The sequence below is a fragment of the Aspergillus piperis genome, assembly GCF_003184755.1.
Source record: "Aspergillus piperis CBS 112811 unplaced genomic scaffold BO85scaffold_26, whole genome shotgun sequence".
In the NCBI taxonomy this organism is placed as follows: domain Eukaryota; kingdom Fungi; phylum Ascomycota; class Eurotiomycetes; order Eurotiales; family Aspergillaceae; genus Aspergillus; species Aspergillus piperis.
This window is the reverse complement of record NW_020291616.1, coordinates 308,253-320,678: the sequence shown is the minus strand read 5'-3', so window position 1 is coordinate 320,678 and position 12,426 is coordinate 308,253. Positions and strand designations below refer to the sequence as shown.

The 12,426-nt window shown below is 51.4% G+C and overlaps 6 protein-coding genes across 6 annotated transcripts; 1 reads left to right on the top strand and 5 right to left on the bottom strand.

Annotated features, from left to right (window-relative positions):
- Positions 1–119: 119 nt before the first annotated feature.
- On the bottom strand, positions 120–2,611 carry BO85DRAFT_382589 (retropepsin-like aspartic protease; the record flags this gene model as incomplete). The annotated part of the gene is made up of 2 exons (XM_025656472.1): positions 120–1,491; positions 1,539–2,611. The coding sequence occupies 2 exons, from the start codon at positions 2,609–2,611 to the stop codon at positions 120–122; spliced, it is 2,445 nt and encodes an 814-aa protein (XP_025511035.1).
- A 162-nt stretch (positions 2,612–2,773) lies between these two features.
- Positions 2,774–3,943, top strand: BO85DRAFT_430336 (uncharacterized protein). Its single transcript, XM_025658286.1, has one exon. The coding sequence runs from the start codon at positions 2,845–2,847 to the stop codon at positions 3,736–3,738; it is 894 nt and encodes a 297-aa protein (XP_025511034.1). The 5' UTR covers positions 2,774–2,844; the 3' UTR covers positions 3,739–3,943.
- Positions 3,762–6,509, bottom strand: BO85DRAFT_382606 (S8/S53 family peptidase; the record flags this gene model as incomplete). Its single annotated transcript, XM_025656473.1, has 3 exons — positions 3,762–4,361; positions 4,411–6,231; positions 6,288–6,509. 3 exons carry the CDS (start codon positions 6,507–6,509, stop codon positions 3,762–3,764), a joined length of 2,643 nt encoding a protein of 880 aa, XP_025511033.1.
- Positions 6,510–6,711: 202 nt separating this feature from the next.
- On the bottom strand, positions 6,712–8,399 carry BO85DRAFT_523939 (MFS general substrate transporter; the record flags this gene model as incomplete). Its single annotated transcript, XM_025665389.1, has 1 exon — positions 6,712–8,399. One exon carries the CDS (start codon positions 8,397–8,399, stop codon positions 6,909–6,911), a length of 1,491 nt encoding a protein of 496 aa, XP_025511032.1. The 3' UTR covers positions 6,712–6,908.
- Positions 8,400–8,553: 154 nt separating this feature from the next.
- BO85DRAFT_406712 (putative acid phosphatase) lies at positions 8,554–10,371 on the bottom strand. Its single transcript, XM_025657342.1, has 3 exons — positions 9,839–10,371; positions 8,747–9,769; positions 8,554–8,689 (listed from the first exon to the last, which is right to left on the bottom strand). Exons 1-3 carry the CDS (start codon positions 10,028–10,030, stop codon positions 8,654–8,656), a joined length of 1,251 nt encoding a protein of 416 aa, XP_025511031.1. The 5' UTR covers positions 10,031–10,371; the 3' UTR covers positions 8,554–8,653.
- A 394-nt stretch (positions 10,372–10,765) lies between these two features.
- Positions 10,766–12,411, bottom strand: BO85DRAFT_472228 (putative ribosome associated DnaJ chaperone Zuotin). The gene is made up of 3 exons (XM_025662540.1): positions 12,196–12,411; positions 11,998–12,138; positions 10,766–11,947 (listed from the first exon to the last, which is right to left on the bottom strand). Exons 1-3 carry the CDS (start codon positions 12,346–12,348, stop codon positions 10,898–10,900), a joined length of 1,344 nt encoding a protein of 447 aa, XP_025511030.1. The 5' UTR covers positions 12,349–12,411; the 3' UTR covers positions 10,766–10,897.
- Between the last annotated feature and the right edge of the window lie 15 nt (positions 12,412–12,426).

Here is a 12,426-nt window from a genome sequence, read left to right as displayed (position 1 = left end):
GGACCAGTTGTCCCCGCTAGGATTATTATCATCTTAGGAGTCATCGATTTTATAATACGCAAGCACCCCACGGGATCGGGAAAAACTGACTGAAAATTCATAACGGCGGACCTGATTCATCAGCCCGGTTTCCTTTCAAACAATGATCTCAACCTTGCGCCCAGTGACCGACGATTGTCCGGTCTTACGGGCACGTCCTCCTGCTTCACCTCCCGTTTCAGTGGTCTTTTTATCATTATATACACAGTCTCCTCTTCTGAAGTCTCCTCTTCTGATTTCCGACGTCTAAGATCATTGAGTTCGAGTTTAGAATCATCATCCCTCCCAATAACTACGTTGTACATCTCCGTGTCCACGACAAAGAATTTAGATGTATAAACCGCGTCATGCCATGCAAAACGCCAGTTTACCTCAACTTGAAATTCTGTCATAAGACTCGTTTGATTTCCTGCATCAAAGGGGAGGGGGGCCAAGACCTTCGCCGGAATGGATTGGAATGGGATTTCAAGTTCCTGCGCGGCTCTGAGAGACATAAAATTGGCAGTAACATTTATGTCAAAAAGAACATCCACCTCTGTCCTCGAATCCGGGGAGGGGCCCCAGAAATAGGCGTGCTCCGACCAGCAATCTTTCAAGTTCTGCGGACAGATGATGGTCGAAGGTTCTGAAGATGTTTGCCTAGTGTCATGATGCTCTTCTCTAAGCTCGATCTTGCGAGATTCCATGGGTTTCTTAGGCTCCTCAACCCGCTCTCCATCATCTCCATGTGTACTAGGCGTCCGGGAATGACGTTCTGATTTTGCATATGCTCCACCCTTCTGTCCCTGAGACTTTATCTGATCCGCCTTTCTAAGTTTGTCCAGTTCCATTTGCCTTGATCTGTCAGAATTAAGCTCAAATGAAGACGACACTTCAGAGCTGCAAGCAAAATATGAATTCTGCTGGAAATAGTCATCATACAATGACCTCTCCTTGCAGGGAGGTCGTTCTATACTAGGTTCTTTCTGGATGTTATTCTTGCTCAGCCAGTCGTAGACCTTTTCAGAGCTGTTGTGAATATTTTCAATACTCTCTTGTCCGTTATCATCCGCCCATGGTAATGCCCGGAGCGAGAAAGAGTGGACCTCCTTAGTGATTCGATTGAACAGTGCGTCTTTTTCCACTTCGACTTCGTCGTCTTCTGGCCAATTGCACAGTGGACAGTGTCGGATTTCTGATGGTATTGTCTTTTTTGACAACTCCACCAGGACTGGTATATGGGCTAGTGGAACGGTCGCAGCATGAAAGGACTCTGTATGCTGTACAAAGGCCTCCCTGTTTGAAAACTGAGACCCATCACCACATGCAAAGCAGGTCCAATATGTCATGCTGCTGTGATCCTTCAGCATGTGCTGTCGCCAACTATCCTTTGTATTGAAGAGGACATAAGGCTGATCACAACTGGCCAAAACACAGGTGTAGGGGCTCAAATCATCTTCAATATGTTTCCTACTCTTGTGTTAGCTTGGCCGTGAGTGGATCTGTGTCAATAACATCACCTCCACCTGATTTCATCTGTCATTTGTGCAGGGAGTGCTTCGCAACAACAGGGACACCGAAAGAGCCGCGCATCATCTTTGAGCTGAGGCGGGCGCGGGTAATCTACTTCGAGTGCAGTGTTTGATACTGCGGAAAGCGTGACGGATTTAGCGTGGTCTATTTGGTGTAGTGTGTGGCCTGGTTGTGGTAACTGAAAGCCATCGGACAATCTGGAGGCACTGGTTCCAGTGATTACGGTGTTGTTGGCGTGCATTGGGCTATTATTTGAGGATTCCCAACTTGGTTTTTCTTGAGGTATCTCCTTCTGTGCTGATCCAGCTGGCTTCGGTACAGGTGTGCGACGTACGTAGCCAGCATTCAGACCCATGGCGTGTCTTTGAGAATACAAAAAGCGATTTCGACGCTTTAGGTTGCAGTGTACCAATCGCAATTGTACTTCATCCAACTGTGATGGGTCTCTTGCTTGGATACGACCATTTAATTGACAGAGTAACATTCCGACAAGGTGGCCTTCCAGCTCCTGATACTCTGATGCGTTAAACAGTTGGTCTGCCTTTTGCAGCCGTGAACGTCGTCCGGAGCGACGAATGGCAACTGCGACCCGGGAAAGTTGATCCATCATCGACTCAATGTCATACATTGACTCATACAACAGGTTCCCGGACGGATTCCGCGACTCATGACGGTCTGTCGACTGTTCATCAGAGCTGGAATCATCGGACCATGGGGAAAAAGATCGCCCTTGTCCTTCGTGCTCAGAAAAGGTAGGGTCTTCCTCATTGTGAAAAATGTGCGAAAGATCTTGTGCTTTGCTTCGTTTTAGACATTCGTCAATCATAGTACTTAGCAGGCGCAATAAATTGACGATCACATCATGAGCTTCGGGCCTCGAAGCTAGTCTCGAGTCCAAAGAAGCTCGTCCTCTGGCGCAGGCTCCGGTGCCTGATATCCATAAGTTCATATCGGCAAGGCGGTTCTCAGCCCACTCGTTTTCCATGAGTGGTGGATTTTCCAAGCACTGTGTGAAGAGGTCGACGCATTGCTGCGCAGCCTCTTTTATGCCCTGCTCCATGGCTGCCAGGTAGCTCGTTGCGTATGTAGTCGCTAAATGCGACGATATGTACTCATGTAGATAGATTCGGCTGAGGGGTTGCAGCCTCACTAGTCTCGCTGGTCTAATATTGATCCGACCCCGCTCCTGCTGCACGGCGCTTACTTCGATACGATGAGGACGAACCTGTTCCTTCCCTTTTTCCTGTTTTCTTTCGGGAATCTTCTGGCTTTTTTCCCTTAATTTCCATATAAATGGCACAGCAACCCACATATATTCTCTCTCCCAACTTCCATTTCAAGCCAGGAACGGGCCCTATCGGATTAGGGTACATAATATCACACCCCCTACGACCGCACCGAGCCCTGACAACTGTCGATGCGATGACACTAGAGAAAGTTTACCCACGGGTTGAAAGATTTACGGATTGCGAGCGAAGTATTGAACGAGGAGACAGCCGCGATGCCTCGATGAGCTTGTGGGCAGAGTTCCTGCAGACGTTATCCGGAAAGTTGTCGGGCGGACGGGGTAGCGATGTGCGATCAAACTATACGATGGACCAACTGGAGACAGAATACTTTGTCACAGACCCTCCGCTTGAAGAGATTCAAGCACGTCTAAAAGCCCCTCGTGTTCAGGCTGTCACCAAGGCAGGCAGGATTCTTGGGTTCAGGAACCCTGTTTACATGGTTACGGGTCTCATGATAGCGAAAGGGTTCACCGCCACTATGGAGAACAACAAACGCCACAATGGGGAGATTGAGGTTGGCGGCAATATTCCATCGCCGGGGATTCAAGTTGGCGCTGGAGCCAATCTTGCCAAATCGACCAGCACAGAAGGATCAGATACTTGGCGGGCGGGCGAGGACATAGTGTTTGCATATCAGCTTCTCAAGATAGAGGTCAAGGGTTGGAAAGGTGATAGAGTTAAATACGATGAGCTGAGGCACAAGGCCGCCTACTTGAGCAAAGATGATGAAGATGAGACAGATGAGGACGACGATTCCGTGGAAGAGATCATCATAGGTTCAGCTGATCCGGGCACTTTAACCAGTGATCATGATCAAGGGAGTATGACTGTGACAGAAATTGGAGAGGGGGATAGTCGAGTCAGCTGTATTTCTTCGATAGTTGGAAGTAATCCCTGACTCAGAGTGATCAGTTCTCGCTATCAGAGCCCAGATAACTTGCCGCCAATTTTTGCCCACCGGGCATCCTCCGGAATACCTATCAAGCCCCGTACCGTCAGGTATAAATAACGTGACTGGAGCGTGTTAGAGGATATGGCCCTGAAGATTGCATTCATTCCCCGACGTGTCCAGGCTCGGTTTTTGGCATTGTAGAAAGGCTTCTCGGGAGGGCGAGAACTAATATATCCCAGAAGAGATCCTGCTATTCCGGCCGCTATAGCCGTAGCAACTGATGTTCCAGACCTATACTCTTCGCCATCAGAGTTGGGCCACGCAGAAGGAACGTCTATGCCAAGAGTCCCGAAAACCACCGGTTCATCTTCATGCTTAGGGGGGTTAAAGTCTGCAAATAGGCCGTTTGAATTCGTCCCTCGAATAGAGATGACAGACTCGTGTCTGGCGGGAAACATCTCTCGATCATTGGCCCCATAATTTGACGCGGCTGCAAAGAAAAGAATGGAATCTTTGCGTTTGTATAGCGCTTCGCGAATTGCGTCACTGATACACGGCTGTTCGTCTGCAAAGCCGAATGACATGGAGATGATGTCGGCTTTCCATTCTCCACTTGCCCAAGAAATTGCCTAAGCAAGTCAGCTGAGTCACATTCAGTACTTCCTTCGGAGCACTAACTTCTGCAACTTTGTCACTGGAATTCAAGAGTTGATGGGGGCTTTTGGCAATGCGTGCTACATATATATCAGCATCGGGAGCGCACTTCAGAACGAGAGACACCAAATGAGTGCCATGTCCATGACAATCTTCGGGCTGGCTCGAACCATCAACCCAGTCTTTCCAGCCTTTAAGACGTTCCATAACATCAGGTGAAAAGAAGAACGGGGCATTATCGTCGTATCCAGTGTCCAAAATCGCTATCCGTACGCGCCGGGATGACTCGCGTAATCCCGCTGCTGGTGCAACTTGAGCTAGCTCCCTGTTAAACTCCTTCAAGTCTAATAGCCAGTTGCTAGCGCTTTTCTCACTTTCGGTGCGCTTCCTCCTGCGTTCTGGCGCTTTGCCCTTGTCAGGATTGTCCGGTGCATTGGCTTCTTTCATTTTTGCATCCTGGGAAAGGACATTGAGCGGGGCTATTTTTTCATAGTTGTCGATCCATTTTGTGCCCTGTAGAAGGTTTTCAAGCGGAAACACAACTTTCTCGTATAACATGTTCCTCCGTTGTTTGAGGTTTTGTCTCTGTTCAGAGGCAGATAAACCTTCCATACAAGCCGCCTGGTCGAATGTACCGGGCTCCAAACAGTGGCATATTGAATTCATATAGTCGGGGTAGTCGAAATTCTTCCAGCGCTCTTCATCCTTTGCATAGTTGAAGGCTGTGAGCAGTTCAGCATTGACTTCGGCAGCCAAGGGCTGCCCCTGTTTCTCACGCTTGGGAAGCGGAAACCCAAGACCTATCTCAACCAGCATAATACCAAGCGCTCTGATCCTTGGATAGACATGCACCATCCCAGGAACCTTATATTGTTCGTAGCACAACGGATCTTCATCGTTGAAATGTACTGATACATATGGCTTCCAGGTAAAAAGCTTACCCTGGCCCCTACCCCCAGAGGTATCACTTTCCCTCATGAATTGAATAGTCTCGCTTGTCCATTTTGTTCGCATCCAATCTGTATCGTAGTACTGCCAGACAGAGTACGCTATTATGTAAGCTAGTACAAGCTTCATTCGTGCCGTTAGATGGTAGGTGCTGAGGATTTTCGCCAAACATATCCCTGGAATATGGTCGATTTTCTGCTTGTGGGGCTCAAAGGAATGATAGAGCTCCTGGTCTTCAATAGATAGGCAAAGGCGCCAGCCTTTGGCTAGATCGAGTAAACGGCAAAATTGACCTTTGTCTGTTCGTTGCCTTATTTTTGCAGATAGATTGTTGGCCTTCTCATCTCTATATCCATCATCTCCATCAAAAAATCGAACGCACTTTTTGCCGTGTGTATGGTCGTTTGGCACAAGCAGCTCAATATCTTGCCAGTGAGTCAGATGTGACTGGTTCCAGAAGGGCTTTGATGAGAATAGCATATCAAAATGTACCAGGTTGTTACTGGCCACTGATTGGGAAGGTGGCTGTAGCAGGAGACACACTAGGTGTCCTCTCTCCATTTGCCTACGTACTCCATTGCTCTGGCAAGTACAGCACATTTGCTCTCGTAGGACTCGATGAGCGAGCTCGTTGGCAAGATCTGAGCGCTCTGGGCGAGCAGCTCTTTTTCTAGAGCTGATATCTCCACTCTCGTCGCGCCTAGATGACTTGCGATTGCGCTCAACGAATCTTTGGATATGAGAAATGGCCACCTCGGCGTCACGAGGACACACGGTAAGCTGATCAAGTCCTCGTCGAATCTTTTTCTGGGCCTTTTTATAAGATGCCACGTCAGGGAACGGCTTTGCTATCGCTTCAAGGAGAGGATAGTCATTTCTTGGGATATTCTTCGGCCACTATTCCAAGCTCATCAGGCTCCATCGACATAGATTTAGATTTCTGCCACACTTACATTGCACATAACCTCCACATCTCGCAGTAGCTTGGATATTCGTAGTCGCAGTTGCCTCTCCTGATCTAAGCCAGCCGTGTCGATATAGTTGGCGACGAGGAAGAGCTCAGCCCCGAGACGCCCACATAATGGTCGCTTGGACTCAACGCCCAGTAAAGACGCGATGTTAGCGACTTGGGCAATGGCAGTTTGTGCAAAGTCTATTGGATCCTCACTCGCCATTCGGTTGATGTCACGATTTAGCATAGGTGACCATGGAAATGTTTGAGAAACAGTGAGGCGGCTGAGCGATGCGGGGCAGACTCAGCTGATGATAGCGCGCGCCTATTCACCGCGTGTTCAACCCAGCCCTTGACTACCTTCATATTCTTCGCTTCCTCGGTCGGGCAGTCCATTCTCATGATGAGCCTTGAGATCCAGCTTCTGAAACATTGAAGCCATGACGACTTAGAATTCGGGTGATTTTCTAGATATAGATCCATCTTGAGGGCCTTAATCACTGATTACCTACGTAGTTGCAAGATTCGACCAGCGGAACTTGGTAAATGTAGAGCGATTCCATACCTTCTGTAGCCAACCACTGCAACTACATCAAGTACCCGTCATCACCATCAACATCACCTACACCCTCCCTCTCAAAAACAACTTCTCCGGCCTCAACCACCTCAAAAACCCCTGTACCCCAACCATCCCACTCCCATTCCTCGCCTCCCCATCCTCACTCACCCCCTTCACCTCCAACTCATAAAACTTCCACGACCTCAGAATCCACAAACACACCGCACCCAACACAAACATACAAGCAACATACACCTGGGCACTCAAATACCCGGCCCCGCTCCCCGCCATACTCAACGCAATGGCCTCAGCGACCAAATTCGGCGCCACCAACATCAAACACACCATACCAAACGTCGACGGGAGACGGTTCAACCCGACCACATCAGTAAGCACTGGGGCTATAGTACCCCAGAACGTCCCGCAGACCATACCGCACAGCACCGCGAAGAGGAGCAGGAGTGCATATGAATGGGCAGGGATCCAGATAGCGAGACACAGAAACGCGCACGACGCCGTCATAGCCATGGAGATGGTGATGCGGCCGTAGGCATCACTGATGTAGCCAACGACCGGACGGCCAAGGACAAGGCCGAGGTTGAGGATAGCGCCGGCGACGGACCCCTGCTGTGGGGAGAGGCCGATGGAGGAGGCGTAGTTAGGGAGAGAGTATAGGAGAGTGATGTAGCCGAGGTCAGTGGAGATGCCCCAGACGATGATGAGGAGGACTTCGAGGTGGCCGAGGTCGCGGTGGTTGAAGGTTCGTTGGCGGGGTTGGGCGCGTGAGCGAGGCCGGTCTTTGAGGAGGAGGGAAGAGACGAGGTGGGAACCTAGGGCGCAGAAGGCGAGGATGCGGTAGGTGGATTGCACGCCCACGGATTGGATGGCACGGCCGGCGGCCAGGTTGTATGCGAGGCCGCCGAGGCCGGCCCCGGAGGCGGCAATACCGCTGGAGAAGCTGCGTTTGGTGGAGAACCATTTGGGGAGAATGGAAGTGGCGGTTAGGTAGAGGAAGCCCATGCCGAAGCCGAAGGCGATGCCTTGGGTGAGTACGAGGTGCCAGACTTGGGTGGAGTAGGAGGCGGCGAAGAGACCGGTGAAGATGAGGGCTGTGCCGGTGAGAAGAGTGATGGTTGTGCCTAGTATTTCGTTGGATTTGGTGACGATGGGTCCGATCAAAAGGGATAGGGAGACCTGGATCCCGCCGATGATGGCATAGTCGAGGTGGCTGGCGCCGGGGAAGGTCGAGTTGGAGAGGTAGTAGTCCAGGATTACACCCCAGGCGCTGTTGATGCCCCATGTGTGCACGTTGATCATGAATACGCAGAATGTGCACACCCAGCCGTATCCGCCGTTGGGTGGGATGTCTTCCAATGTACTGATGTTGGTGGCATTCTCGGGGCTTTGGTTGATATCAACTTGGTCAGGCGGCTGTAGTTCGAAATCGTCCCTTACGTGGAGGTGCTCAGTGCTGGGGTTCATTTTGAACTTCTCTCTGATGATTTGAAGGGTGCTTTTCTCTTGCTTTTCGGTTGATTTGATTGTAGAAGCCATGGTGAGGGTAGTCAGGGTTTATATGCATGAGTCACACTCACCCCGCCGTGACACGTCCGCCTGCAGACAAAGGCAGAAACTTGGATATGTGTAGAGACCCGATCCAGGGCTATTTGAGCTTTGTGTTGGACTTCAGAGCATGATGGAGGAGGGTAGTAGATCAATTGATTTATTGCATTAGTATGTTACAGATCAGATTCGTGGGTCCACATTCCATTTAATATCCTCCCGGCCAAATATGTCGACGCGTCAGCTTACTCGGAAGTACCGGACTCGACCTTGCCATTCTTCTACCACAGGGTTAGAGTTTTCGATAGATAAGAGGCAAGGGGAGTGGAGTGTCTTACCAGGGTACGGCTGTATTTCACACCGACATTGTTTCCGCTGCGAGAGTCGTAGGGAAAGGGGGTGGTGTAGTTGAAGGTAGCAGTCAAGCCCTCGTAGGTCTTCTTGACTGTTGAAAGAATTCCGTTGCCAGCAGAGCAGCTGGCATCAGTTGTGGGAACAGGCCAGCCAGCGTAGTACTCGCTGTAGTCATCATCGGACAGAGGACCCCAGTGAGTCTCGTTCATATACAGGTTGCTCGTATCAACCTCATAGTTAACATAGCCGGTCTTCTTGGCCAGCCAGCTGAACAGGTTCGCACCGCAGTCCCAGCGACCCAGAGAGGGGAGGCCCCAATTGGCAGACAGGGAAGCGATGACGGAATAGTGGGTGTAGAAGGTGTCATCCTTGGTACCTAGAAGATCATCCGGGACGGCACCGCCGAGAAGGAAGGTGTAGATGTTGTTGCCAATTTCATAGGTGCCGGTCTCGTCAAAGGTGAGCATAATAAGGGTGTCCTTGGTGAAGTAATCGTTCTCCAGAAGCTCAGATAGGAAGTTCCAAGTCCAGTCACCGGAAAAGGTGATGTTGGTGTCGTGGCCATCGTTGGTCATGTTGGGAGTGATGAACATGTACTGCGGAAGACGGTGGTTCTCCAGATCATCGTAGAAGCTACTGAAGTTCTTGATTTGGCGCAGACGGAGAGCATCTTCGGTGACCGAGTCAAACAGGATCAGAGGATTGTGCTTGCGAACATAGTCGTTGGCACCGCTCTCGGGGTAGCGGTAACCCTGGTACCCAGGGTAGGGGAGGCCTTCCTGGTATTCACCCCAGGCGATGTTCTTGGTATCGAACAAATCGGCTATGGTAGAAACGTTGGAAGGAATCTGATGGAAGTCATCATTGTCCATGCCGAAAGTGTCACCAGCAGCAGATGCGCAGTAGTTCGGCTCCGAAGGGTGAGTAACAGCCCAGAAGTTGTTCAATAGGACACCCTTCTTGGCCAGCACCGGCAGATGCTCGGTGGCAGCAGCAGCATCAAAATCCTATCAGAAATGGCATGTCAGCTGTGGTTCAATCACTGCATATACCAGGTGTAACAGCTGAGGACATACGGTGTTCTCCAACCAGATGTTCACAAAGCGGTTGAACGCCAGTCCCTTGACATTCGAAACGGGAGAGTAAGGCTGCACGGTAGCCTGTGCGGCACGAATCTCAGCCAAGGAGGGGTATTCCTCCGTGGTGGTCTGGGCCACAGCCAGAGAAAGACCTCCGAGGAGGGTCACGAGGGACTGCTTGGTGAACATGATGCCCTAGATATCAGCAGACGAAAGCTGAAAGTATATTAAGAGAGGGATCCGGCGTAATATCCACGGAGAAGCACACCAAACAAAAAAATCCAGAAAATTATCGGGCTGCTGAGGACATCTTTATATCTTTCTTCACGGCTGCTATGAACTCTATACCGGTCCATCACACGCGTGGTTATTCGTGCCGCAACTATTCTAGCCCGGAGCAATTTAATCAACGAACTGCAATTGGACAGGCCTGTTTAACCGACGAAGCCAGTGTGTCAGATCCCCACAGCATCTGCGTCGGCATTGTGGAACGTTGTCGGCTGCTGTTGTGCATGGCAGGATTGCAGCTGATGCCATCTGGTGAGATGTTCTGCACGTTGCGAGTCGATTGTCGCTGACTGGCCGACAGGGAAATGCCCGCTAATGCCGAGTTTGGACAAGCGGATAACTTAGACAGCGGAGAGTGACATTCTATTGGACAATTGCTCAACCAGGGAGCACAAGACTCCCGGTCCCTGGCACGTGCCCGCAATGCCTTCTGCCAGCGGATGGTTTGGCATATACTAGTCTTTCAGACTGAAAGCTCGCTTCCAGTGGGACTGCAGTAGTCCATCTACTGTGGAGACTCCGGTCACAAAGAGTTCGCAGTGCGTGGCTGTATTGCGCGAGTGACGGGTACGCTAGGAACATCCCGGACTACTGTACACTATGGAAAGTAGAATAGGAATTTTAGAATAACAGGTTGAACTCCATAAGGTCGTTGCTCTCATTATTTTGTAGTCAACTCTATCGATCTATATACCTTGTTGACCAGTCCGGTCACACCTGCGTAGCATGTAAATCCATCGGCATCATACATCCTATACTCCAGTCCGCTTAAGCAAAGAACTTGGCCTCACCCTCCTTCAGCTTGCCAGCACCAACCAGGCGCTTGACCTCCTCGGCGTATACGTTCTTGACAGCAGCAGCGTCCTTGCCAGCAGCGGTAAGGCGTCCAGCCAGACCAGCAATCTCCTCAGCGTCGATCTTGCTGATGATGAGGTCAACGTCGCCGAGAACGGAGTCAACCTGAGCAGCGGAGGGCTCACCACCCTCGCCGAAGTAGTTGACATCCTTGACGGAGCCCTTGAGAACACGCTTGTTCTTCTTAGCGGCGTTCTTAGCGGCCTCCTTGGCCTTCTTGTTCTGCTCACGCTCGGCCTTGGCAGCCTCCTCGGCGTCCTTCTTGCGCTGCTCCTCCTCCAGGCGGGCCTTCTCCTTCTCCTCGGCCAGACGCTTGATCTCAGCCTCCTTCTCGAGACGCTTGCGGTCCTTGTCGGCACGAGCGGCCTTACGGAACTTCTTGATACGCTCATCACCAGCGGCGCACTCGTCCACAAGGTGGCGGAGACGGGTAGTGTCCTCGGTCTTGCGCTTGCGGCGGGCGTTGGCGTTCTTCTTCTCCATGTGACGCTTCTGGTCACGGTTCTCGTTGTCATCCGGCACATCCTCGTCCAGGTACTCGAAGGTACGCCAGCTGTCGAAGTCGTACCAGAAGTTGTAGAAGGTCTCGACCTCCTCCTGGGTGCTGTTCTCGTCACCGAGCTGGGGCACGGGCTGGATCTTGGAGAAACGGCCCTCGGACTCGAAGACAGGGCGCCAGAGCTTGAAGAAGTTGCCCTTGGCAGCCTCTTTCTTGGTGGGGGGCTCGACATCAGCGGCCTCGTCTACGGAGTCGAACTGACGACGCTTAGTGGGGTCCAGGAGAACCTCAGTAGCCTTCTGGATGCACTTGAAGAAGCTGTCGTTCTCGTCGCGGTCACCCATGGCGGCCTTCTTGTCGGGGTGGTGGCGGAGGACCTTCTTGCGGTGGGCGCGCTTGATCTGCTCGGGGGTGGCACGCCAGCGGTACTTGGACAGACCGAGAACCTGGTAGTGATCTTGGCTCTGTAGTGTGTAAGAATCATACTTATATCGACGATTTTGGTAATGCATACCTTCCAGTCCTTGGCATCTCTGGAGAGCATCACAGGGTCCTCGTCCTCGGAGATGTCATCATCCTCCTCGTCCTCGGTGCTCTTCACGTTCTGCTGGGCCTGGATACGCTCATCCTCGGAGAAGGTGCGGTGGTGGCGCTTCTGGAGGGTTGTTAGCAGTGAGCCATTATCGCACTGGATCGGTCGCTAGATACGTACTCTGCGGGCGTGGGCCAGGAAGTGAGGGCCAACGGGCTCGAGGTTCCTCTGGGTGGCAGCGGAGACGGTGCCAACGGCCTTGAAGTCCTTATCGGCACTCCAGCCAGAAGGCAGGGAGGGGAGAGTAACGTTGATGGTCTGAACGGTAGCCATGGTCAAGAACAGAGCCACGCGGGGTGATTTGAGGGGAGAATGGGAAAGAGTGAGAAGCGCCCAACGGACTGTTTGAGC

What these genes read in the sequence shown, in the direction of transcription:
- BO85DRAFT_430336 (XM_025658286.1), top strand. Translation starts at nt 2,845, where the DNA reads ATGGCACAGCAACCCACATATATTCTCTCTCCCAACTTCCATTTCAAG.
- BO85DRAFT_406712 (XM_025657342.1), bottom strand. Translation starts at nt 10,030, where the DNA reads ATGTTCACCAAGCAGTCCCTCGTGACCCTCCTCGGAGGTCTTTCTCTG. An exon ending in ACATCTGGTTGGAGAACACC is followed by an intron (nt 9,770 to 9,838) that starts GTATGTCCTCAG and finishes CATTTCTGATAG; the next exon opens with GATTTTGATGCTGCTGCTGC. An exon ending in TGAAATACAGCCGTACCCTG is followed by an intron (nt 8,690 to 8,746) that starts GTAAGACACTCC and finishes ACCCTGTGGTAG; the next exon opens with AAGAATGGCAAGGTCGAGTC.
- BO85DRAFT_472228 (XM_025662540.1), bottom strand. Translation starts at nt 12,348, where the DNA reads ATGGCTACCGTTCAGACCATCAACGTTACTCTCCCCTCCCTGCCTTCT. An exon ending in TCCTGGCCCACGCCCGCAGA is followed by an intron (nt 12,139 to 12,195) that starts GTACGTATCTAG and finishes ACAACCCTCCAG; the next exon opens with AAGCGCCACCACCGCACCTT. An exon ending in GAGATGCCAAGGACTGGAAG is followed by an intron (nt 11,948 to 11,997) that starts GTATGCATTACC and finishes TACACACTACAG; the next exon opens with AGCCAAGATCACTACCAGGT.